This window comes from Hippopotamus amphibius, chromosome 2 (genome assembly GCF_030028045.1).
Source record: "Hippopotamus amphibius kiboko isolate mHipAmp2 chromosome 2, mHipAmp2.hap2, whole genome shotgun sequence".
Classification (NCBI taxonomy): Eukaryota; Metazoa; Chordata; class Mammalia; order Artiodactyla; family Hippopotamidae; genus Hippopotamus; species Hippopotamus amphibius.
In genome coordinates, this window is record NC_080187.1 from 82,376,734 (window position 1) to 82,404,442 (window position 27,709).

Here is a 27,709-nt window from a genome sequence, read left to right on the forward strand (position 1 = left end):
TCCTGGGACTAGGCTTCTCCGGAAGGACCGGTTCGGCGTCGGGAGCTCGGCCCGCGTTCCAGGCCGGTGTTCCAGGCCCTTGCTCCAGGACGGGCCCGTAGCCGCGGCGACTATCTAAGGACAGCGGAGGGTGCGGAGGGCCGCTCGCTGAGGGGCCCGGCTTCGCCGCCGAGCGAGCCGCGGGGCCGCAGGACGTGGCGGCACCTCCCCCTTGGCCCGGAGCGAAACTGCGGGAGGAGCGGCAGCGCAGGCCGGCCGAGGTGAACCGGGTCACTTAACTGCCTTCAGGTGATGAGTCATCTACACAATAATCAGATTTGAGGTCCACAGCCCTCTGTGGTCCTGCTGCAGAACAGTTTTCAGTGAATGACTGGTGTGTTCTGAGGTGTGCCACAGTGACTGTTTGCCCTTGATAAGGAAAGCGAGCTCTCTTCCTCTTGGGACACCCTCATTTCCTTTAAAGCTTTCAGGTCATAACCTCTTTGTCCGGCAAACATCTTTGTGCAAGAGGAAGGCTTTCACATGAAAGTGTCTCTTGGTAACGGTGAAATGGGCGTTTCCGCCCATTTACAGCCTTGCAAGGCAGGAACCACACGTTTTTTTACCAGCAATACTCACAGTTCGGTGGTATTGCAAGGCTTTGATCAGCTTAGGATAGAAGGATTGCTTTGTGATGTGACTCTGGTACCAGGTGATGGAGATGAAATCTTCCCAGTTCATAGAGCTATGATGGCGTCCGCTAGTGATTATTTCAAAGCTATGTTCACAGGTGGAATGAAAGAACAAGATTTAATGTGCATTAAGCTTCATGGGGTGAACAAAGTTGGTCTGAAGAAAATAATTGATTTTATTTATACTGCAAAACTTTCTCTTAATATGGACAATCTTCAGGACACACTTGAAGCTGCCAGCTTTTTGCAAATTTTACCTGTTTTAGACTTCTGTAAAGTGTTCCTTATTTCAGGAGTCTCTTTAGATAACTGTGTTGAAGTTGGACGAATTGCTAACACCTATAATCTTATTGAGGTAGATAAATATGTCAATAATTTCATCCTGAAGAATTTTCCTGCATTATTGAGTACTGGGGAGTTTCTAAAACTCCCTTTTGAACGGCTTGCCTTTGTGCTTTCCAGCAATAGTCTTAAGCACTGTACTGAACTAGAGCTCTTCAAGGCTGCCTGTCGCTGGCTAAGGTTGGAAGACCCTCGGATGGATTATGCTGCAAAATTAATGAAGAATATTCGATTTCCACTGATGACACCACAGGATCTCATCAATTATGTGCAGACAGTAGATTTCATGAGAACAGACAACACCTGTGTGAATTTGCTTTTGGAAGCTAGCAATTACCAAATGATGCCATATATGCAGCCGGTGATGCAGTCAGATAGAACTGCCATTCGATCTGACTCGACACACTTGGTTACATTAGGAGGAGTTTTGAGGCAGCAGCTGGTTGTCAGTAAAGAATTACGAATGTATGATGAAAGGGTGCAAGAGTGGAGATCTTTAGCCCCCATGGATGCTCCTCGTTACCAGCATGGCATTGCTGTCATTGGAAACTTTCTTTATGTAGTTGGTGGTCAAAGTAATTATGATACAAAAGGGAAAACTGCTGTTGATACAGTTTTCAGATTTGATCCTCGGTATAATAAGTGGATGCAGGTTGCATCATTAAATGAAAAGCGCACATTTTTCCACTTGAGCGCTCTCAAAGGACATTTGTATGCGGTGGGTGGGCGAAGTGCAGCTGGTGAGCTGGCTACAGTAGAATGTTACAATCCAAGGATGAATGAGTGGAGCTATGTTGCAAAAATGAGTGAACCTCACTATGGCCACGCTGGGACAGTGTATGGGGGCTTAATGTATATTTCAGGAGGAATTACTCATGACACTTTCCAAAATGAGCTCATGTGTTTTGACCCTGATACAGACAAATGGACACAGAAGGCTCCAATGACTACAGTCAGAGGTCTGCATTGCATGTGTACAGTTGGAGACAAGCTCTATGTCATTGGTGGCAATCACTTCAGAGGAACAAGTGATTATGATGACGTTCTAAGCTGTGAATACTATTCACCAACCCTTGACCAGTGGACACCAATTGCTGCCATGTTAAGAGGTCAAAGTGATGTTGGAGTTGCTGTCTTTGAAAATAAAATCTATGTTGTAGGTGGATATTCTTGGAATAATCGTTGTATGGTAGAAATTGTCCAGAAATATGACCCAGAAAAGGACGAGTGGCATAAAGTTTTTGACCTTCCAGAGTCACTTGGTGGCATTCGAGCTTGTACTCTTACAGTTTTTCCACCTGAAGAAAACCCTGGGTCACCTTCCAGAGAATCACCTCTTTCAGCACCTTCAGATCATTCTTAGGACCAAGGTGTACTCCTTTGCAGTGCATCATGAATGATCCCATACTTCCCCTTCAGTTGTATCTCCTTACAATGATTGGTACAGTTATTAGATAAAAAGGTAATTGATGTTATTTGTATTGTTTGGCTTAGTATCTTTATCATATGGTTAACGTACATTCTGAAAATATATTCAACATAGCCAGCTACTTTAGAAAGATGTTTGTTAGATGTCTTTTTGTGGTGGTGTGTAAGTCAGAGTGTAGGTGATTGTAGTAAATGTATAATTATGTTCATTATGCTTCAAAGTTGAACGTTTTCATCTTTGACTACAAAACATCAGAGGGAGGCTGCCTGCTCTAATCTAAAATAATAAAAAAGGTTGCCAAGCCTTATTAGCTGCCTCCCTTTTATCGTAGAATTTTTGACACAGCTGCTGACTCACCAGATTGTGTGGGTACATTCAGAATATGTGATGATTCTTAGGCAGACTGGAGAAATGATAAATTCAAAAATATTAACTCAAAAAATAGTATAACCCTAAGTCAGGGTTTCATATTTCTTTCTGGGGAGAGGGAGAGAGAAAATACACACACACACACACACACGTATATCCATGCATACACATATATAATTTTTAAATTCATTGGCATTTCAGCTATAGTGAAATTGTTTTTAAATTTAAATTCCTTTCTTCCACGTAGCAGCTATTGCTATTCAAATGGGAATTCTGTACTAGAGAATAAATGTCTATGTAATCTTACTGAATTGATGTAGATAAGAACTACAACTTTAAATTGATAACTAAATTTGTCATTTGACTCAACTGTTACTACAGATGAAACTTGTTACTTTTTCTGCTTGTATATTGTTTTCTGTGGAGTTGCCTTTATACAGGTTATTTAGCAAAGTTCAAGTCTCAGAGAATTGCTTTTGCTCAGTAAATTTAGGCCCTGCTACTTCCCACCTTTTTATTCAGTAAAACTTTTGAAAAAGACAAAGAAAAACATGCTGAGCAAATCTATAGGTTAAGTTCAGTCTCCCAACTTAGTCATTCTAACATGACTATTTGATTTGAGGAGGTTGCCCTGGTGCTGCTCCAGCCCACCTGTATCCTGAGCTTTGTGTGATATGCCTCAAGGCTGTGATCTGAGCAAGCAGAAGATGTACTGTTTGGGGTCAAATCAGAAAAATGTACTTTTGGCTATGTCTAAAGGACAGGACCAACTTCAGATTCCCTAAGAAGCCAGCTATAGAAAGACTAGGACACTGCTGTCTTGCAGGCAGTACTAAAGTAGATCTTCACTCTCTTCAATACCAAGGGCATCCCTACTGGTTGAGAACCACCACATGGGGAGATCTTAATGGGACCTTATCAGCAAATAGAATCACAGGAGTCCTCTGAAGTGAGTGATTCTGAAGAATCTGAAGTTACTTCCCTGGAATAATTGTCTACCTGAGGAAAAAATTTACATATATACATTTACATACATATATATTTACATATATATCCCTATCCTTGGGAGATTGTCATAGTATAAATCAGGAACAACCTCCTTATTGACAATCTCATAATAAAACTCAGGAACCAAGATGAAAGGAATTGGCTTCAAGTGATCTGAACCTCACTGCCCATACAGGTGTTGATTCATTTTAATGCTTTTATGATTTCTGCATTGGCAGAATATTTCATACTTCCTATTTTTTTTAATGACTCAATTTTTTATTACTAAAGATAGCACATTTGAGTACATTTAGGAAATAGAAAAAGTAGAAATTGCTAATAACTTTGTGCATTGAGTAAGCAAGAAATAGCATCACAATTATTTCCTTAATTATAAATGACGTTAAATAGTTGTGTTTTTTGAGTAGCTGTGTTCCTCTAGATTTTAGTGTCCTTTGCCCTTGTAATACCTATAGGAGTTGCTTTCTTTTTCATATCAAGTTATAGGATCTCTTTATATAATAAATATAATTTAACTGGCATTTGCTTGCATTGACTTTTTTCTCAATCTGTTAGAGGTTTACAAAGGCAGGCCAATTCAGTTCATTTTTGAGATCAAATTTGTCCATGTTTTTTCGTTATGACCTTTTGGTTATAATGTTGCTATGGTTCCTTTATTTTTTACATCATTTTGATGTATTACTTTTTTGGTTCTAATTCTGACATGCTGAGATGGTATTGCCCCATATCTGTTCTGCATAAGCTTTTCCTGTTTCCCTTGTTGAGAGAAGATTTCTGCCTTCTGTTACATTTGACCCTGTTGCTTTGTAATTAAATATTTAGGCAGGTAAGTTAACCGCTCCACCTATACCCCCTACCTCCAGCCTCACAAATCCCACCTCTCATCCTTTTACTGTATAATTTTCTGCAATTGACAGGTCTCTTGATAATCACAAGACAGCTGACTGGTGCTATGCTAATGAAATCTAATTAAATCTGGAATTCCTTCCTTACAGATATGCAAATTTCAGGTGACTGAAATGATTGGAAAGGTATCTTTATTTTACAAGCTGTGACGTTTTTTTTTAAACAGAAAATTTAGAAAAATATTTGAAAGGATAAAAACTGCAAGCACGTAAAGCATTCTGTTAATTTATTTCTTGCTTTAGTTTTTCTGATAGGTTCAGAAATTAACTTTTGTTAAGTTTTCTGATTATGAAAATAATTCCTGTCTATTACAGTAAGTACAGGAAAATAAAAAATGAACAGAGGGTGTAAATTAGCAGTGATTCCACATGTCAAAGGTAACTTATGTTAATACTAGGTATATTATGAATATACGTATGTACAGACATTTGTCAAATACGTTGCGAATATGCCAGACCTTTAAGATAAAAGGAAATAAGTTCAACTTGCAGAGGCACACACTGCTATCATTATGGCTTTCTCCAAGTTTTTCAAAATCTGTATGTATTAGAAAAAAATATGTAAGATGCTTTTTTCCTAATTATCAAATGCTTGTGCATTAAGAAAACCAGATTCCATTTTTAAACCAGATAAAAATCCATACTTAATTTTTTTCCCACTTGCCAAGAATAGTATTTCTGTAGTTTACCTGCAAAGATTTTAATCATGTTCAAATTTTTCTGGTTTGTAATTAAAATTATCTTGTTCTGATTATAAAGACAAAATATACTCCTACAGAAAATTTCATTCAAAACTACAGAAACATACTATCGAGAAGTAAAACCAGCATTCTATCAGAAGCTCAACAATTGAAAGACCTTAGGGTAAGTTAACCTAAGCTTTATTTTTCCATTTGTCTGTGGGATTGGTGATAGGCATTAATAATTGTATCTGTATCAGAATTGTAAGGAGATAATACTATAAAGTGATTAGCATAAAACACAGAGAAGCATTTAGTAAGGTAGTTGTTACTAATTGGCATTGTATTGTATCATAATATTTTACTTTAGTTTTGTCTTAATGATTTTCACAAGTTCTTTTGTTTGAAAGTGTTAAATGTCTATACACTATTTCACCCATGAATGTGCCTTTATATTTTTTTCCATTCCCTATGGGTATATATTTAAATACCTACCCCCAATTTTTTATCATAAATTAGGCAAGATTTAATATTTCATAAAATTTTGTCCATCTCTATTACCCTGTGATAAATTCTAAGTAAAATCTGAGTCAAATAGTGTAGGCTTTGTTAGGCTTTTGAAAAATATTTCCAGGAGTGTGTGACTATGCGTTTTTACCAGAATGTGTTTAGTGACTATTTCAAAGGAAATCTTGGCAGTTCTAGTTATCTTACTGTTTGGATTTATGTTTCTTTAATTATCAGAAACACTGAATATTTTGCTTATTGAGCATGTGCATTTTTTCATATGTGAATCATCTGTTCCTGTCTATTAAGTGTCCTATTAGCTACATTTTTCCTCAGTTTATGTCATTTTTATGGGGCAAGGCTAGTCAATTTTTTAAAATTCAGATATAATGACATTTATTAGTTTCAGGCCTACAACATAATGATTCTATATGTGTATATATAATGAAATGATCACAAGTCTAATTAACTTCCATTATCACACATAGCTACACAGTTTTTTTTTCCCGAAATGAGAACTTTTAAGATCTCCTCTCAGCACTTTCAAGTATACAGTACAGTGTTGTTAATAGTCACCATGCTGAACATTATATCCTCAGGACCTATTTGTATCTTTTGACCACCTTCACACATTCAATTTAATAGTCAAATATGTCTGTCTTTTTTACATGTTGACCTTTAGGTGATAATTTTTTGTTTTTTTACATAGTACTGATGTCACATTCCTTGTCCTCTATTCTGTTGCTTTTCAGTGCTTACTCTCAACATGCTAGGGTAGCATTTACTGCTTGTCTCTTGTTCAAATAGCTTTTTTCTGGTTGAAATGAAGATGAATTTTTAAAATAAATTTATGAAAATTCCTTTTATATTAAGAATATTAATTTTTATAGCAAGTATTTTCTCATCTTTTTTCTTTGAATATATATCTTAACATACAAGGTATTTTTTTGTAATTTTGTGAAATTAGTTTTTCTTTTGTCATTTTTTTAATGCTTTCTTGCACAACTTCCCCCCATCATGTGATGGTGTAATTACGCTGTGTGTTGTGGATACAGCTTTTTTTTTTTTTTTTTTTTTTTTTGGCTGCATTGGGTCTTCATTGCTGCATGCTGGCTTTCTCTAGCTGTGGCAAGCAGGGGCTACACTTCATTGCAATGTGCGGGCTTCTCATTGTGGTGGCTTCTCTTATTGCAGAGCACAGGCTGTAGCCGCACGGCCTTTAGGAATTGCAGCATATGGGCTCAGTAGTTGTGGCTCTCAGGCTTCGTTGTTCTGTGGCATGTGGGATCTTATTGGACTAGGGATTGAACTCTTGTCTTCTGCATTGGCAGGTGAATTCTTAACTACTGTGCCACCAGGGAAGTCCATGGATACAGCTTTTTACTAGTTGTATGTTTCCAAGTTATTATCCAGTTGTTCTGTCACAACTTTTTGAATAATCTTTAGTCTCACTGAATTTTTATGCTTTGTAAAAATCATGTAATAAAAATCTTAATTATAATATGGGCAAACTAGGGTCTTTTTCATCAGTTATAATGATCTTTTATTCCAGTTGTCTTTAGCATATAGATTGCTGTTTTGAATGGGGTTTTGTTTTCACATTATATTTGATACTATTGCAGTAGTAGGAAATATATGATTTTACTGTGTTGGTTTTCATAACTACTCTCATTGGTTCTTAACATTTTGAGGGGATTTTGGGGGATTCTTTTTTTTTTTTACCTTAAAGAGTCATGTTATCTGCATAGTTTAAAAAACGTTGTTTCATATTATTTGTTTCATAACTTCCAGCAGATTATAGTTGTAACACAAGGCATTGTGCCTTTTAATTTTAATAAGGGTAATTCTAGAATTAGAATTTAGAATTCCTCCATTAAAAATATTCTTGATCTTGTTCATGAAATATCTATTTATTCCTCACCAATTGGGAGTCTTAAAAAGTGAGAGATTAATATCTTCACCACACTTAACAAAATTTATTGAGGTGGCAATTTAATTTTTTTCATGTCAGATACTGAAAAAGTGGTTTTTGTTTTCAGCTGTTGGGTTAGAAAGCACTCTTGAACATTGCTGAATGTATTAACAGTTGGTATAATTTAGAAAGCAACCTGGCAAGAGTGGTAAAAGATTATCTTCCAAATTTCATAACTTTTGGACATTAAGGGTATTTCTGGAATTAGTAATGAAAAATGAGTAAGCCAGAAACTGGCAATATCAGCATGATACTATTGTTACTTGCTATCCTAATATGAGCCCATCAGACCTTCCATAAATACTTTTAAAAATGAATTTTTTGGAATTTCTCCCCCCTGGTTTTGATACCTTATCTGTGTCGCTAGTATTCACTGTTAAGCATATATTTGAATGGCAGAGTGATGGCTGAAAAAAAAACTTAGGTATTCACTAAAGATGACTGCATACACTACAGAACTATTGAATTTGTGGTCCTTAACCAAATGCACTAATAATAGATAGTTCCTCTATTTTCTTGGTAACAGTTTCTGAACAACTACTTTCTAGGGGTTGATGTTATTCTGCCATCCACTGGTTGAAATTTAAAATCCTTAATTAGATAGATGACATAAAATGTAGGTTTTTAAAAAAAAAAAAACAGTAATGACAAAAAACGGCAGAAGTTTTTATAGTGTATGTGAAAGTTCAGAATCTTCAGGTCATACTCAAATGAATACAAAATCTTCCTATATAGAGAGGGTCAGATAATCAGTATATATATATTTCTTGGTAACTCTTGGTATACAGAGAAGAAGGTCAGATAATCAGAGAATATATATATATATTTTCCCTGTGGTTCCATTAAAATTTTTTTAATTGAAATATAATTGATGTGCAATATTATGTAAGGCATACAATATAGTGATTCACAATTTTAAAGGTTATGCTCCATTTAGTTATTATAAAATATTGGCTACACTCCCTGTGTAGTACAATATGTCCTTGTAGCTTACTTATATGTAATAGTTTGCCCTTCTTAATTCCCTGTCCCAGGTATTGCCCCTCCTTTCTTCCCTATCCCCTCTCCCCAGTGGTAACCACTAGTTTGTTTTCTATATCTGTGAGTCTGCTTTTGTGTTATATTCTCTAGTTTGTTGTGTTTTTTAGACTCCATATGTAAGTGATATCATACAGTATTTGTCTTTGATTTATTTCACTTAGTATAATACCTTCCAAGTCCATCCATGTTGCTGCAAATGGCAAAATTTCATTCTTTTTTTTGGCTGAGCAGTATTCTGTTGTATATAGATATCACATCTTTATCCATTCATCTGTTGATGGACGCTTAGTTTGCTTCCATATCTTAGCAATTGTAAATAATGCTTCTATGAGCATTGGGGTGCATGTATATATGTATATTTTTTTGGGTGGGCTATGTCAGGCCTCACTTGCAACATGCAGGATCTTTTGTTGCGGCACACGGACTCTTCATTGCAGCATGCAGGCTTCTAATTGTGGTGCAGGCTTAGTTGCCTTGTGGCATGTGGGATCTTAGTTCCCCAACCAGGGCTTGAACCCATGTCCCGTGCATTGGAAGGCAGATTCTTAAACAACAGACCACCAGGGAAGTCCTGCACATATCGCTTTGAATTGGTGTTTTTGTTTTTTCTGGATATGTATTTCTGGGTCATATGGTATTTCTATTTGTAGTTTTTTGAGAAACCTCCACACTGTTTTCTCCTGTGGCTGCACCAATTTACATTCCCATCAGCAGTGTACAAGGGTTCCATTTTCTCCACATCCTCACCAACATTTGTTATTTGTGTTCTTTTTGATGATTCTGACAGGGGTGAAGTGACATCTCATTGTGGCTTTGATTTGCATTTCCTTGATGGTTAGTGATGTTGAACATCTTTTCATGTGCCTGTTAGCCATCTGCATTTCCTCTTTGGGAAAATATTTGTTCAGTTCTGCCCATTTTCTAATCAGGCCTTTTTTTTTTTTTTTTTTTTTCTGATGTTGTTATATAAGCTGTTTATATATGTTAAATATTAACCCCTTATAGGTTATATCATTTGCAAATATCTTCTCCCAATCAGTAGATTATCTTTTCTTTTTGATGATGGTTTCCCTTGCTGTGCAAAATCTTTTTAAGTTTAATTAGGTCACATTTGTTTATTTTTGCTCTTATTTGTTTTAGGAGACAGATCAAAAAATATATTGCTACAATTTATGTCAAAGGATGTTCTGCCTATGTTTCCCTCTAGGAGTTTTATGGTATCCAATCTTACCTTTAGGTCTTTAATCCATTTTGAGCTTATTTTCGTATATGGTGTTAGAGAGTATTCTAATTTCATTCTTTTTCATGTAGCTATCCAGTTTTCCCAGCACCACTTATTGAAGAGAACTGTCTTTTCTCTATTGTATATTGTTGCCTCCTTTGTCAGAGATTATTTGACCATAAGTATGTCAGTTTATTTCTGGGCTCTGTATACTTTTCCATTGATCTCTGTGTCTGTTTTTGTGCCAGTACCATACTATTTTGATTACTGTAGCTTTGTAATATACTCAAGTTAGGGAACATGATTCCTCCAGCTCCATTCTTCTTTCTCAAGATTGTTTTGGCTATTCGGGGTCTTTTGTGTTTCCATACAAATTTTAAAATTATTTGTTTTATGTCTCTGAAAAATGCTTTTTGTGTTTTGATAAAGATGGCTTTGAATTGTAGATTGCCTTGGGTAGTTTGGTCATTCTGACAATGTTAATTCTTCCAGTCCAAGAACACATTATATCTTTCCATCTGTGACATCTTCAGTTTCTTTCATCAGTGTCTTATAGTTTCTGAGTACAGGTCTTTTACCTCCTTAGGTAGGTTTATTCCTAGGTATTTTACTCGTTTTGGTACAGTGATAAATGGGATTGTTTCCTTAATTTCTTGTTCTGATAGTTTGTTGTTAGTATACAGAAATGCAAGCAATTTCTGTATATTAATTTTGTATCCTGCAGCTTTACCAAATTTATTGGTTAACTCTAGTAGTTTTCTGATGGCATCTTTAGGATTTTTCTATGAATATCATGTCATCTGCCAACAGTGACAGTTTCACATCTTTTCCAATTCAGATTCCTTTCTATTTCTTATTCTTTTCTGGACATTTCTAGGACTTCCAAGACTATGTTGAATGAAAGTGGCAAGAGTGGGCATCCTTGTCTTGTTCCTGATCTTAGAGGAAATGCTTTCAACTTATCACCATTGAGTATGTTAGCTGTGGGCTTGTCATATATGGCCTCCATTATCTTATGTTTCCTCTATGCCCACTTTCTGGAGAGTTTTTATCATAAATGGATGTTGAATTTTGTCAAAAGCTTATTCTGCATCTACTGAGATGATCATACAGTTTTTATTCTTCAGTTTTTTAATGTGGCATATCACATTGATTTGTGGATATTGAAAACTCCTTGCACCCCTGGGATAAATCCTACTTGATCATGGTGTATGATCCTTTTACTGTATTGTTAGATTCAGTTTGCTAATATTTTTTTGAGTATTTTTGCAATTATGTTCATCAGTGATACTGGCCTGTAATATGTGTGTGTGTGTGGTATCTTTGTCTGGTTTTGGTATCAGGGTGATGCTGGCGTCATAGAATGAGTATGGAAATGTCCCTTCCTCTGCAATTTTTGAAAATAGTTTGAGAAGGATAGGTGTTAACTCTTCTTTAAATGTTTGGTGGAATTCACCTATGAAGCAATCTGGTCCTGGACTTTTGTTTCTTGGGAGTTTTTTAAATTATTGATTCAATTTCACTACTGGTAATTGGTCTGTTCATATTTTCTGTTTCTTCCTGATTCAGTCTTGGGGGATTTTACCTTTCTAAGAATTTGTCTATTTCTTCTAGGTTGTCCATTTTATTGGCATATAGTTTGTAGTCGTCTTTTAGGATCCTTTGTATTTCTGTGGTCTGGGTTGTAACATCTCCTTTTTCATTTCTGAGTTTATCTCTTCAAAGAACCAACTCAGTTTCATTGATCTTCCTTTTGATTTTTAGTCTCTATTTCTGCTCTGATCTTTCTTTTCATCTACTAACTCTGGGGTATTTTTGTTTGTTTGTTTTTTCTCTAGTTCCTTTAGGTGTAAAGTTAGGTTGTTTGAGATTTTTCATCTCCTGAGGTAAGTTTGTATTGCTCTAAACTTCCCTCTTAGAACTGCTTTTGCTACATCTCATAGATTTTTGATTGTCATGTTTTCATTTTCATTTGCCTTTAGGTATTTTTTGATTTTCTCTTTGATTTCTTCAGTGATCCATTGGTTGTTTAGCAGCATATTGTTTAGCCTCCACCTGTTTGTGTTTTTTGCAGTTTTTTTCCTAGTCTCATAGTGTTGTGGTCAGAAAAGATGCTTGATTAATTTCAGCTTTAAATTTACTGAGGCTGGTTTCGTGGCCTAGCATGTGATCTATCCTGGAGAATCCTGGAGAATGTTCCATGTGCACTAGAAAAGAATGTGTATTCTTCTGCTTTCAAATGGAATGCTCTGTATATGTCAATTAAGTCCATCTGGTCTCATGTGTCACTTGAGACCAGCCTTCCCTTACTGATTTTTGGTCTGGATGTTCTGTCCATTGATGTAAATAGGGTGTTAAAGTCCCCTACTATTGTTGTGTTACTGTTGACTTCTTTTATATCTATTAATATTTGCCTTATATCTATATAGGTGCCCCTGTGTTGAGTGCATATATATTTACAATTATATTTTCTTCTTGGATTGGTCCCTTGATCATTGTGTAGTGTCCTTCTTTGTCCCTTGTGACAGTCTTTATTTTAAAGCCTATTTTGTCTTATAAGTATTGGTACTGTGGCTTTCTTTAAACTTCCATTTGCATGGAATACCTTTATCCATCCCCTCACTTTCACAGTGTGTGTCTCTAGATCTGAAGTCTCTTGTAGGCAGCATATCTATCTATCTATCTATCTATCTATCTATCTATCTATCTGTCTATCTATCATCTTATTTTTGTGTCCATTTGGCCACTGTGTCTTTTGATTGGAGCATTTAGTCCATTTGTGTTTAAGGTAACTCAACATAATATCCTTACTGCCATTTTGTTAATTGTTTGGGGGTTGTTTTTATAGGTCTTTTTTTTCCCCCTTTTGTTCTTGTGATTTAATGACTGTCTTTAATGTTGTTTGGTTTTCCTTTTTGTGTGTGCACTGTAGATTTTTGGTTTGTGGTTCCCATGAGGTTTTTATATTGCAACCTATATATTATACACACACATGATTGTTTTAAGTTACGGTCTTTTAATTTCAAATGCATTGTACTTTCCTCCCCTCATGATTACCTTTTTTGGTATGTTTTACATGTAATTGTTTTTTGCCTCCCTTAACTGCTTATTGTGGATATAGATGATTTGACCACTTTTGTCTTTTCCTACTAGCTTTGTGCTTGGATGATTTCCTACCTTTATGTTTGCCTTTACCAGTGAGGTTTTTCATTTCATAATTTTGTTTCTAGTTGTGGCCTTGTTTTTTGCCTGGAAAAATTCCTTTATCATTTGTAAAGGTGGTTTGGTGGTGCTGTACTCTTTTAGTTTTTGTTTGTCCATGAAGCTTTTGATTTTGCCACCAAATCTGAAGGAGAGTCTTGCTGGGTAGAGTATTCTTGGTTGGAGGTTTTTCCCTTTAATTTAAAATATATTGTGCCACTCCCTTCTGGCTTGCAGAGTTTCTGCCGAAAAATCACCCGATAGTCTTATGGGGATTTGTATGTTTGTTGCTTTTCTCTTGCTGCTCTTAATTTCTCTTTTTCTCATTTTAATTACAGTGTGTCTTGGTGTGTTCCTTTTGGGGTTAATCCTCTGTGGGAGTCTGTGCTTCCTGGACTTGGGTGACTGCCCAAAGCCTTACTTTCAGTTTCAAGGTTCATAGGATTCGCTGGCAAAATAACCACTCTACACTCAGTTAAGCAAGAATTTAGAGAGAATTTATTAAATTAACAAAGATCACAGTATACTAATTAAGAGGATGATTGGCCAAGACAGAATAGTAAAGACAGAGGCTCATACATCACCGAATTGGGGAAGCACCTACATCCAGATCCAAGCAGCGCTGGGAAGTCCCTGGAACAGCAATCTAGAGTCCCAGTTGGGAAGGGTCCTGGGCTGTGCATCCACTCCATGGGTGAGACTTCAGATTGGAGTTCTGGGGGCTCCTGCTTATAATTCCAGGCCGCAAACTGATACCATCAGTTTGAGTGTAAAAAAATGCGGCTCTAGATTTACTTTAACAATGTTGTTGGTTTCATCATGTGAGTCACAAGATTCTCCAGACCCCAAGGGACTGGCCAGGTCCCCAGGGCTCAAGAAATTCCAAGACCACACTCCCTTTCTTATCATAAGCACCATTTGATTTGCTAGCTACAATTGTTAGGTGTTTAAACAAGTGCACAGTCCAGGCAAGGACACAGGTTAGAGGCCTATTTCTGTCTCTGAGGCCTGAACAATACTGTATTACTAAACTTCCCCAACAGTGACTGTTTCCTTTCACAGGTTAGGGAAAATTTCAAGTATTATGTCTTCAATATGTTCTCAGCTCCTTTTCCCCTCTCTCTTCTCGTCCTGGGACCCATATAATGCAAATATTATTGTGCTTATTGTAGTCCCAGAGGTCTCTTTAACTGTCCTCATTTCCTTTCATTCTTTCTGTTCAGCAGCAGTGATTTACACTACTCTGTCTTCCAGCTTACTGATCCATTTCTCTGTATCATTTAGTCTGCTCTTGACTCCTTCACATATAGTTTTCATTTCAGTCATTGTATTCTTCATATATGTTTGATTGTTCTATATATTTTCTAACTCTGATAAAAACTTCTGTCTTCTCTTTCTGTGCAACCATTCTCCTCCCAGGTTCTTTGATCATCTTTACAGTCATTACCCTGAACTCTTCCTCAGGTAGGTTGTGTATCTCCACTTCATTTTTCCTTCACCTGGAACATGTTTCTTGGCAACCTCATTTTGTCTGTTTCCTGGCCTTGGAGAAGTGGCCTTCTGTAGGAGATGTCTTGTGAGTCCCAGCAGTGCAGTCCCCTCTCATCTCCCATGCTATATGCTCTAGGCATACCCCCGTGAGGGTTGTGTGGATTTTTCTGTTGTGGTAGGCTATGTGGGAGGTCTGTAGGCTTGGTTAGCCCCCAGTGTGGTTGTTTGCCAGGCACTGCCTGGTGCAGAGGCTGCCACCTACAGGTTAGTGGGGCCTTGTCACTGGGCAGCTGACTACAAGACCCCAGGGGGCCACAGGACTAGTGCTGGCTCACTGGTAGGCAGAGCAAAGGTCCAGAAGATTCTGGGGTTGTTGCCTGCCCACTGGTGGGTGAAGCCATGTCCCAAGGTTATTGTTGGACTACTGGCAGGCAGAGTCAGGTCCTGGAGTCTGGCTGTAGGGCCTAGGGATCCCAAGTGGGTGGTGGGGGAGGTGGTTCCTGACACAGTTGGGTGCAGGGTCCAGGGTGTCCCCAAGCTTGTTTTGGCCTGCTAGTGGACAGAGCCAGGGCCCAGCTTGTCCCAGGGCAGGGTGTGGCTAGCTGTGGGTAGGCTGGATCCATTGGTTGCAGGATCATGGGTTTGAATCTGGTGTTTGTCCCTCAATGGGTAAGGCTCATCAAGAGGGCCAGTGCTTGCCTACTGGTGCGTGGAGCCATGTCTAGAGGCCTCTGGGGCTCAGGAGGTCCTTATACAGCCTGTCTGCTGTGTATCCACCCAGTAAGTTGCTTGGCCTCAGGTGTCCCAGCACTGGCACCTACAAGCTGTTGGGTAGAGCCAGGTCTTGGCAGTAATGAGCTAGAGAGAGAATCCCATGATACTGCCTGCCCACACCAGTGTCCACGTGGTAGAAGGAGCTCCCAAGTATGGCTACTGACAGTGCCTATCTTCCCAGGGTTAGCTGCAGCCCTCCCACCCCCCAACCTATGTCTCTGAGAGACTCTCCAAGACCAGCAGACAGGTCTGGCCCAGGCTTCTGTCAATTTACTGCTTTTTCCCTGGGTCCCACTACAGAGAGACTGTGTGCCCTTTAAAAGGGGAATCAATTTTGTGAGTCCCAAAGGACTGGGGGAAATAAAGCCCCAATGACTTTCAAAGCCAAATGCTCTGGGGGCTTGACTTCTTCATGCAGGATGCCCAGGCTGGGAAGCCCAACATGCACTCAGAACTTACTCCTATGAGAGAACTTCTGCAATATAACTATTCTCCAGTTTGTGGGTCTCCCATCCTGGGGGGTACGGGACATGATTATATCCAAGCCCACACCTCCTACCCCTTCTCATTGTGGTTCCTTTTTTATGCTTTTAATTGTAGATCTCTTCTGGTTGGTTCTGGTCTTTTTCACTGATAGTTGTTCTGCAAGTAGTTGTGATTTTGGCATGCTTGTGAGAGGAGGTGAGCTCAGGGTCTTTCTACTCCACCATCTTGGCCAAAGAGAATATCTTTGATACAACACAAAAATACAAATTTAAATTGCTTTGACTTTTATCTTACTGATAAAGTTCATATAATTAGAGTTTTATAAAGGTTGTAAACTGAAGAGCTTCAGCTTACAAAGTATCACTCTTAACAGAGTAAATCTTTTCAATGACAAAGAATTTAATGTGCAAATATCCAGGTATAAGTAAATGTATAATATTCTTATATGAACTTATAACAAGAGTTTTTTATTTTGGTTTGCCCATGCAGATGCTAGGATGAGATCACTGCTGTATCCACAGGCTTTCATCCAGCCGAGGTAGCAACACATGCATAAGCACACGTGTGGTACAGACTGGTTTCTGGACCAGCTGATCCAAATTCTTCTTACTACCATTCCTGGGCTCAAAGAAAGCCTGTTTCTTGGCTTAGGGAACTACCGATTTCTTCTACCTCCAAAACATTGTCTCAGAGCAAAATATTCTCATACTCAGTCTTCTTTCTCTCAGGATGGATATGATTGAAAACAGATGACTTCTACATTGTGCCTCCTGAAGGCTGTCAAGAATGCACTTATGCCCACAATTCTTTTCTAGATAGAACAGGAGGAACAAAGAAGGTTATATTTAATACAGTATTAGAACAAGATGAATACAAAGCTGCTGACAGCAGTTAAGGTCTGTTACCTGAGCTCAGATGTTTCATTGTCTATACATCCCTTTCCCAATTTTAAGTTCATGCAGTATTCTAGCTCTTTACTGGTCCATCTACCAGAAGGTTGTGACTACAGTGGCAGAGGTTTATCATTCTTTGCCTCATTTCACTCATTTGACTCATCAGCAGAGTCTACATGTGTGAGTAAGGGGCAGGTCTAATTTCTACTAGCTGAACTTTTATCTTAGTTGGGAAGGATAGTTTATCACATAGGAGCCAACACATTCCAGCCAGGAATTAGTGAGCCATAAAAACAACTCATTTCTTCATTTTAGGCAGTGTTTGGTTCTTAATCTCTCCATCCTTCTCCAGATGACACAGATTTCACAAACCTTCCACGTATCCTATGTATTCAGACACCCTCAAAGGCATCACTTAAGCTCAGAGAATGGGGAAAGAGGGTATTCTAAGCTTCCAGGCTGACTCTCCATTAATGAGCTAACCTGTGCCCTCAACTTTGCTACTTCATCCTGTAAGGGGAGTGGGTTATGGATTCCACTTACATTGTCGACTTAGTTTACTGCTCCAGTTTTGGTATCCTCACTTCTCATTCACCCTCACCACTTACCTCATAGTGCAACCACTTACCAGCCATGTGCAGCAGGTTTCTGGCTATTATTTGGGAATAACTCCATGTGTAGACCAAGCTCAAGGAGATCCCTCTACTTAGCCCCCAAACTCAGTGTCCAGAAATGGGTTTTTACATATCCTGCTGGGCACTTGCAGCTAGTCAAAGCTCCCAGTGGACAACCTGCCTATGTGGAGTCTCTATTGGGGCACAATAGAGAAGCCCTATCAAGATCTATGTAGCGATCACAATTATAACTGAGAATGACCCAAGTCTGCTGAAGCCTTGATTGTGTGCAGAGGCAGGAGCAGCAAGGGGACTTCATTCAGGACAATGACAGAACTGGAGTTATCTCATTACTGCTACTAACTGGTCTCAAACTACAAACAAGTCGCTAGCTGGATGTTTGATCAGTTTTAATGATTTTTTTAAAACATTCTCCTGTCCAAAATCTCACTCCCCTGGGGTAGTTATTACTTCAGTGATGTTGCTGGACCAACACCATTCTATATGGAGAGATGTGCAGATGACTGCAGATGGTGGTATCAGGCACAGGAAAATGTATAACCTGCTACTCCTGTGTCTATCCCTGCACAGAAAGAGTGATTAATTGTGCTCTACTATCTTTTACTGTCTCACCATCCCACTGCTGGCTTTCAGAAGAGCAGGGTCAAAAGAAAAATCTCAACACTACTCCAGTTTAACTCTTAATAGCAGCCTATGTCCATCCCTTAGGAGTGACTTCACACCCCAGACCTTACCTCTACCACAGTTTCAACAGTTTTCTTCTACCCAAGTTGACCTATAAAAACTAGTTTTGTTAATACCAAGAATATTGAGAAACACTCTTCTGTCACATCATATACTTATCTATTTTCTGATACATCTCTAATCATCATCTTGAAGGATCTGAGCCACTGGTCATTTTGATAAAACAGAGCAGCAGTGTGATTCCCAAACTAGATCCAAAGTTCATGTAGTAGGTTTTCATACACTGCATTCTTCATTTATCCTGGCATTATATTTTCCAAAGAAAAACAGGAATGGGATTCTCCTTAGTCCCCTTGCGTTGGGGAACATAAGGGGATCTTCCTAACATTTCTAAAGAAATGTGGCCAACAACACAACCCGCTCAGCTTTAGGGTGACTATAAGAAAGCAGCAAGGATACCCAAGCTCCATGGTATTCCTAGAACCTCCAGAAAAAAACAGTAGTTCACATAAGCTCAAACATTTTAATCCTGAGCTGATACCATCTTCCCTGACTTCCTTAGAATCATGTAATCCAAGCGCAAACTGTGTACAAATCACCTTCCCACTCAGTGCTTCTAAGCCTCATCATGGTTCTTCATGGTGAGTACTCTCATTTACTGCAAAAGTTAGGAAACCTGACCTGGTTTAACTATAGAGCTGTTCCTGGGGGTCTAGCTGGGCTTCATTACAACTGCAGGAAAGAAAGGCATGTGAGAGCAGCCAGAGAGAATTAGCACAATCTTCCAGCCCCATCTGTGCTGTTAGTGGTCAGAAGAGAATTTTGTGCTAATTTTTTTGGAGGGAGAGAGGGGAACATGCCATTTACTTTATTCATATAAGTAATATTTTTAACTGTATTTTCTTCAAATAATGTGGCAAGAAAAAAAAAGACGGAAGTTTGTCCATAACATTCTCAGCTATAGTGTACACATATTCTACATTAAAAACTCAGCAATGTGAACACACGTTGTACCCAAGCCCCTTGAAATAAGATCAAAACCACTGATTTTGAAGACTTTGTGGAAGATAAAAAAATATTTCATAGTCTTTGCTCTAAGAGCAGAAAATACACAACTTAAAAGCACAGAGCAAGACAGGAGGGAGTCTTTTTGTGGGTGAGTCTCAGAGATTTTATCTTCCAAGCATAGGAGCAATGCTATCTTCCATCCCACATGTGCCTTGAAAACTGTGCTATTTCTCACAAGTTGAATCTACTTCACCCTCTTCAAATGTGGGAAGGCTTCTGTTGAGCTACAATCCCAGGCCTTCCAGTGTTGCAACTGCCCAGCCTCAAAACCAAAGAAAGAGCCCAGAAATACCAAAAACATCAAGGCTGACTAGACAAGGAATCTTAACATGTCCTGCATCCACACCCTGTGGACAGCAAACAAAACATAGCAGCAATCTTACCTATTTGAGGGAAGAAGCTACTTTTATTTTGGGAATTTCCATTAGATTGCCTCATCAATTAGCAAGAAAACAAGCAGCAGAGAGGCACGTTCCTCACCACCCCTCAGGTTAATGACCATCAGCAGGCCAGGTAGTTCCCTTTTAACAACTTGCAGGTGGAGATAGTCGAGTGTGTCCTGGGATTGCCTGGGTCCAGCTCTCAGTTCAACCAGCTGTTATGTCCTTTCCATGACCTCCTCCAGCTGGATTTTAGGATACTCAACACAAAACATTGGATTTATGTGGAATAGAAAATAAAGACTTACTCCTACCATCAGTAATGTTATAATCTACATAAAGACAGAACTCATATAGGGTTCAATAGGTTATATACTCCCAAAACATTGACTTTTGCTCTGGGAGGCCTTGGCTGGGTGCTGTGTCTGGTGCAACTGCTCCTCCCCTGCCAAGGCAGCATCCTGTGCTAAAGAAAGGGCCTTGGCAGCTTCCAAGTTGTCCAGAGTTTCATCCCACTCAGGGTTTCACCCTGTCTTGGAAGAGGGCGTGTCTGACGCACTGGTTTTGCATCTTCAAGAGATGCCAGGCACTCCGGTGCTTCTTGGTCAACTCGCAGAAGTGGCCCAGGCCTTCTAGAGCAACATCTTCGTGGTCAAAATAGAAGTCCAGGGAGAGAAATTTCTATAAGAGAAGAGTGACCTCTGGAGTCTGGATTCCTCAACCAGAATTCAAGTCAGAGGCTCTGGGGAGGGAGCACCAAGTCCAGGATGCTAGACCAGTAGAGAGGCCTCAGCCACAGGGAAGATTAACCACAGAGAATTCTCACAGAGGCCTCTATCAGAGGCTAAGACCTGGCTTCGCCCAACTGCCTGCAACTGCCAGTGCTGGATACCTCACACCAAACTATAAACAAGACAGGAACACAAACCCAGCAATCAGCACACAGACTACCTAAAGTCATAGTAAGCTCACAAATACCCTAAAACACACCCCCTGACATGGCCCTTCTCATCAAACGGAAAAGACTCAGATCCACACACCAGAGAGCAGGCACCAGACCCTCTCATCAGGAACCCTAGTCAAGACAGTGGACCAACCCCACCACAGGGGGCAGAGAACAGAAACTACTAGGCAGCACAGGGAAAGGAGATAGCAAATACTACAAATTAGACAAAATGAGAAAACAAAGATACACCATGCAGGCAAAGGAGCAGGGTAAAAACCCACAAGACCAAATAAATGAAGAGAAATAGGAAAATTGCCTAAAAAAGAATTCAGAGTAATAATAGTAAAGATAATCCAAAATCTCAAAAACAAAATAGAGAAATTACAAGAAACATTTAATAAGGACCTAGAAGAACTAAAGGGCAAACAAACAGTAATGAACAACATAATAACTGAAATTAAAAATACTGTAGATGGTATAAACAGCAGAATAACTGAGGCAGAAGAACGTGTAAGTGAGTTGGAAGATAGAATGGTGGAAATAACTGCCACAGAGCAGGAAAAAGAAAAAAGAACAAAAAGAATAGAAGACAGTCTCAGAGGCCTCGGTAATGACAATAAGCGCACCAACATTCGACTCATAGGCATCCCAGGAGAAGAAGAAAAAAAGAAAGGGTCTGAGAAAATATTTGAAGAGGTTATAGTGGAAAATTTCCCCAACATGGAAAGGAAATAGTTAATCAAGTCCAAGAAGCACAGAAAATCCTATACAGAATAAACCCAAGGAGAAACACACCGAGGCGTATTTTAATCAAACTAATGAAAATTAAACACAAAGAAAAGATATTAAAAGCAGCAAAAGAATAGCAACAAATAACATATAAGGGAAAACCGATAAGGATAACAGCTGATCTTTCTGCAGAAACTCTGTGGGCCAGAAGGGAGTGGCAGGATATACTGAAAGTCCTGAAAGAGAAAAACCTGCAGCCAAGAATACTCTACCCAGCAAGAATCTCATTCGGATTCGATGGAGAAATCAAAAGCTTTCCAGACAAGCAAAAGTTAAGAGAATTCAGCACCACCAAACCAGCCTTACAACAATTGCTAAAGGAACGTCTCTAGGCAGGAAACACAAGAGAAGGAAAAGACCTACAGAAACAAACCCAAAGCAATTAAGAAAATGGTAATAGGAACATACATGTCAAGAAACACCTTAAATGTAAATGGATTAAGTGCTCCAAACAAAAGACACAGACTGGCTGAATGGATACAAAAACAAGACCCTTCTATACGCTGCCTACAAGAAACCCACTTCAGACCAAGGGACACATACAGACTGAAAGTAAGGGGATGGAAAAAGCCATTCCATGCAAACGGAAGTCAAAAGAAAGCCAGAGTAGTGATACTCGTATCAGACAATTAGACTCTAAAGTAAAGACTATTACAAGAGACAAGGAAGGACACTACATAATGATCAAGGGATCAACTCAAGAAGAAGATATAACAATTATAAATATATATGCACCCAACATAGGAGCACCTCAATACGTAAGGCAAATGCTAACAGCCATAAAAGGGGACATCGACAGTAACACAATAATAATAGGAGACTTTAATACCCCACTTACCCCAATGGACAGATCATCCAAACAGAAAATAAATAAGGACACACAAGCTTTAAATGACATTATTTATAGGATATTCCATCCAAAAACTACAGAATACACTTTCTTCTCAAGTGCACATGGAACATTCTCCAGGATAGATCACATTTTGGGCCACAAATCGAGCCTTGGTGATTTCAAGAAAATTGAAATCATATCAAGCATCTTCTCTGACCACAACGCCATGAGATTAGATATCAATTACAGGAAAAAACTAAAAAATACAAACACATGCAGGCTAAACAATAAGCTATTAAACAACCAAGAAATCACTGAAGAAATCAAAGAGGAAATAAAAAAATACCTAGAAACAAATGACAATCAAAATACAATGATCCAAATGGGATGCAGCAAAAGCAGTTCTAAGAGGGACGTTTATAGCAATACAATCCTACCTCAGGAAACAAGAAAAATTTCAAATAAACAACCTAACCTTACACCTAAAATAATTAGAGAAAGAAAAGAAAAACCCCAAAGTGAGCAGAAGGAAATAAATCATAAATATCAGATCAGAAATAAATGAAAAAGAAGTGAAGGAAACAATAGCAAAGATCAATAAAACGAAAAGCTGGTTCTTTGAGAAGATAAACAAAATTGATAAACCATTAGCCAGTCTCATGGGGGAAAAAAGGAAGAAGATGCAAATCAACAGAATTAAAAATGAAAAGGGAGAAGTAACAGATGACACTGCAGAAAAACAGAAGATCATGAGAGACTACTACAGGAAGTATATGCCAATAAATTGGATAACCTGGAAGAAATGGATAAATTCTTAGAAAAGTACAACCTTCCAAGACTGAACCAGGAAGAAATAGAAAATATAAACAATCACAAGAATGGAAATTGAGACTGTGATTAAAAATCTCCTAACAAACAAAAGCCCAGGGCCAGATGGCTTCACAGGCCAATTCTATCAAACATTTAGAGAAGAGCTAACACCTACCCTTCTCAACCTCTTCCAAAATATAGCAGAAGAAGGAACACTCCCAAACTCATTCTACGAGGCCACCATCACTGTGATACCAAAACCAGGCAAAGATGTCACAAAAAAAGAAAATTACAGGCCAATATCACTGATGAATATAGATGGAAAAATCGTCAACAAAATACTAGCAAACAGAATCCAACAGCACATTAAAAAGATCATACACCATGATCAAGTGGGATTTATTCCTGGAATGCAAGGATTCTTCAATATACACAAATCTATCAATGTGATACATCATATTAAGAAACTGAAGGATAAAAACCATATGATAATCTCAATACATGCAGAAAAAACTTGACAAAATTCAGCATCCATTTATGATAAAAACTCTCCAGAAAATGGGCACAGAAGGAAATTACCTCAACATAATAAAAGCCATATGTGACAGACCAACAGCCAACACCATTCTAAATGGTGAAAAAATAAAGCATTCCCTCTAAGAACAAGAACAACACAAGGGTGCCCACTCTTACCACTATTATTCAACATAGTTTTGGAAGTGTTAGCCACATAATCAGAGAAGAAAACATTAGCCACACAATCAGAGAAGAAAACGAGATAAAACAAGTCCAAATTGGAAAAGAAGTAAAATTGTCACTCTTTGCAGATGACATGATACTATACATAGAAAACCCTAAAGATGCTACCAGAAAACTCCTAGCACTAATCAATGAACTTAGTAAAGTAGCAGGATATAAAATTAATGCGCAGAAATCTCTTGCATTCCTGTACACTAACAATGAAAGGGCAGAAAGAGAAATTAAGGAAACACTCCCATTTACCATTGCAACAAAAAGAATAAAATATCTAGGAATAAACCTGCCTAAGAAAGCAAAAGACCTGTATGTGGAAAACTATAGGACACTGATGAAAGAAATTAAAGACGATACAAACAGATGGAGGGATATACCATGTTCTTGGATTGGAAGAATCAATATTGTGAAAATGGCCATACTACTCAAAGCAATTTACAGATTCAACACAATCCCTATCAAATTACCAATGGCATTTTTCACAGAACTAGAACAAGGAATTTTGTGATTCATATGGAAATGCAAAAGACCCCGAATAGCCAAAGCAATCTTGAGAAGGAAAGACGGAGCTGGTGGAATCAGGCTCTCTGACTTCAAACAATACTACAAGGCTACAGTGATCAAGACAGGCACAAAAACAGAAATGTATATCAATGGAACAGAATAGAGAGCCCAGAGATAAACCCATGCACATATGGGCACCTTATCTTTGACAAAGGAGGCAAGAATATACAATGGAAAAAAGCCTCTTCAATAAGTGGTGCTGGGAAAATTGGACAGCTACATGTAAAAGAATGAAATTAGAACACTTCCTAACACCATACATAAAAATAAACTCAAAACAGATTAAAGACCAAAATGTAAGGCCAGACACTATAAAACTCTTAGAGGAAAACAGGCAGAACACTCTATGACATACATCAAAACAAGATCCTTTTTGAACCACATCCTAGAATAATGGAAATAAAATCAAGAATAAACAAATGGGACCTAATGAAACTTAAAAGCTTTTGCACAGCAAAATAAACCATAAACAAGACAACCCTCAGAATGGGAGAAAATATTTGCCAATTAAGCAACGGACAAAGGATTAATCTCCAAAATATACAAGCAGCTCATGCAGCTTAATACCAAAAAAGCAAATAATCCAACCCAAAAATGGGTGGAAGACCTAAATAGACATTTCTCCAAAGAAGACATGCAGATGGCTAACAAACACATGAAAAGATGCTGAACATCACTAATCATCAGAGAAATGCAAGTCAAAGCCACAATAAAGTATCATCTTACACTGGTTAGTATGGCCATCATTAAAAAATCTAGAAACAATAAATGCTGGAGATGGTGTGGAGAAAAGGGAACCCTCCTGCACTGTTGGTGGGAATGTAAATTGGTACAGCCACTATGGAAAACAGTATGGAGGTTCCTCAAAAAACTAAAAATAGAACTACCATATGTCCCAGCAATCCCACTACTGGGCATATACCCTGAGAAAACCATAATCCGAAAAGAAATATGCACCACAATGTTCATTGCAGCACTATTTACAATAGCCAGGACATGGAAGCAACCTAAATGTCCATCAACAAATGAATGGATAAAGAAGATGTGGCATATATACAATGGGATATTACTCAGCCATAAAAAGGAACGAAATTGAGTTATTTGCAGTGAGGTGGATGGACCTAGAGACTGTCATACAGAGCAAAGTGAGCCAGAAAGAGAAAAACACATGCTGTATGCTAACGCATATATATGGAACCTAAAAAAATGGTACTGATGAACCCAGTGACAAGGCAAGAATAAAGATGCAGACGTAGATAATGGACTTGAGGACATGGGGTGAGGGGGCGAAGGGGAAGCTGTGACGAAGTGAGAGAGCAGTATTGACATATATACACTACCAAATGTAAAATAGCTAGTGGGAAGCTGCTGCATAACACAGGGAGAGCAACTCAGTGATTGGTGATCACTTAGAGGGGTGGGATAGGGAGGGTGGGAAGGAGTTGCGGGAGGGAGGGTATATTGGGATATATGTATAAACACAGCTGATTCACTTTGTTGTACAGCAGAAACTGGCACAACAGTGTAAAGCAATTATATTCCAATAAAGAGCTGAAAAAAAAAATTCTAATAGAGATACAAATTGTACAGAAGATGTTTCAAGAAGCCTTAGAGCATGAGTGAATCAGATTTTGAAGGCTCTATCATATTAAAATATAAAATGAAAATAAGGAAAGCAGGAAGGATGTTTTTATGTTGTTCATAGTGAATTTCAATTGTTGATTGACTACCTAATAGAAACATTCAGCTTGGAGTTGTAGCCTGGCTAGTGAGTACACTATAGAGATAAATATGTGTAAACATGTTGTTGTGATATAGGACAGAGTTTCATGTGGTATTGCATATCTAAAAGAGACAGAAGTGATTTTGTAAATTTACCTAATTTTTACTCCTTTCCCTTTCCTTTGGTTCCTCAAGTTTTTTTTTCAAATAAAATGATGATACAATTAAAAAAACAAAAAGGCTTGCAGGTGGAGCTGTTTTGGGCTAAGCATTACAACATCTTTAGGTGGGGCAGGGGCAAGCATGTTCCTGCAAGTGGGCTGTAAAGTGAAGCAGAAGCAGCGACTAGTCTAGCCGGTGATGCACAAAGAGCAAGAGCAGAGCTGCCTTGAATAGCCTGACCATACACCCCACCCCTATATACCGTGCGCGATCCTTAGAATCTCAGTCCACCCCTCTTCCCAGACATCCCCAGGGTCAGGTACGTAGAGGTGCACCGTGACCATATACCACAAATGCAGTACAAACCACAGCAGCTAAGCAGTGTCCAGAGTAAGTGAGGCCCTTGGCACGCGGGACATGAAGAAGGCAAGAGTCTGCAGTCGCCCCCACATGGTTGCATCAGCCAGATGGATTTCGCACGGAATCCCGCTGCACACCCAGCCATCCGACTCATTTTGCAACCCCGCCACCATGGTGTCCCAGTCAGCTAGTTGATTCCCCGCCCTCAGGCTAGGGAGGCAATCCAGCAGTATGATGCAGGGAGGTCATGACAAGGAAGCAAGGTAGCAGGCTTAAAGGCATTCTGAGATACTACCACCCCTGCCTGTGGTTTCTGTCCTGGCCTAAAGTACCAGACTGCCTGTCCACTCTCAGTCCCCACAGCCGGTGCCCAATCCTGGAGCCTTTCAATCAGCCTGGCAGCAGCAGGGTGGTAAGGCAGGTGGAAATACCAGCATTTATCTTTACCAGCCCATGCCTGAACCCATGGCAAGGAACGTGGGATTCCTTGGTTGCTGTCGATGTCCACGGTGAGAAAGGAAGACAAGAGTACAGCCATTCTGAGAAAAGACCAGACCACAGCCTTGGGCACAACAGGCGTTGCAAGCAAGGAACAAAGGCCCTGGGGTCCTGAGTCCTGGGGGTGGGGCCGGAGAAGGGGGCAACAGCCTCCCAGGAATAAAACGTTAACTGTATCTCTGTTACCCTAATGAAGGTACCTAGCTGCCACAAAGGAAGAAGCTCAACTGTAAATTTCAGCTTTACCTGTTCCTGGGCTTTCTTGCAGAAACTTCTCACGCGCCCCTTTCCCCTCCCAGAAGCACTCCCCATTCCTGAGAGCCACCATGGAGCCTCCTGCTGCTGGACGAAGACGTGTGGCAATTTCTGGAAATTATCAGGGATCATGAACCCAACCCTTCCTTTTGTTATAAAAGCAACTCACCCTTTCTACTCAGGAAGCTGTCTTTTTTCCGTTTTCTTTTTCTGCTCCCATTCCCCACCCCCCCCCCCAGCCGTCTCCCTTGTGCACAAGC

General features: G+C 39.0%; 1 protein-coding gene across 6 annotated transcripts; it reads left to right on the top strand.

The window, feature by feature from the left end:
- On the top strand, positions 1–27,709 carry KLHL9 (kelch like family member 9). Of its 6 annotated transcripts, none has more exons than XM_057722615.1 (3): positions 1–2,475; positions 5,484–5,588; positions 27,391–27,709. In XM_057722615.1, the coding sequence occupies exon 1, from the start codon at positions 523–525 to the stop codon at positions 2,374–2,376; it is 1,854 nt and encodes a 617-aa protein (XP_057578598.1). In that variant the 5' UTR covers positions 1–522; the 3' UTR covers positions 2,377–2,475; positions 5,484–5,588; positions 27,391–27,709. The 6 variants fall into 6 exon arrangements, with proteins under 6 accessions (XP_057578598.1, XP_057578600.1, XP_057578599.1 ...); XM_057722617.1 differs by having other exon boundaries at positions 27,463–27,709; XM_057722616.1 differs by having other exon boundaries at positions 5,503–5,588.

Excerpts from the sequence above, each read along its gene's own strand:
- KLHL9 (XM_057722615.1), top strand. The coding sequence starts at position 523 with ATGAAAGTGTCTCTTGGTAACGGTGAAATGGGCGTTTCCGCCCATTTA.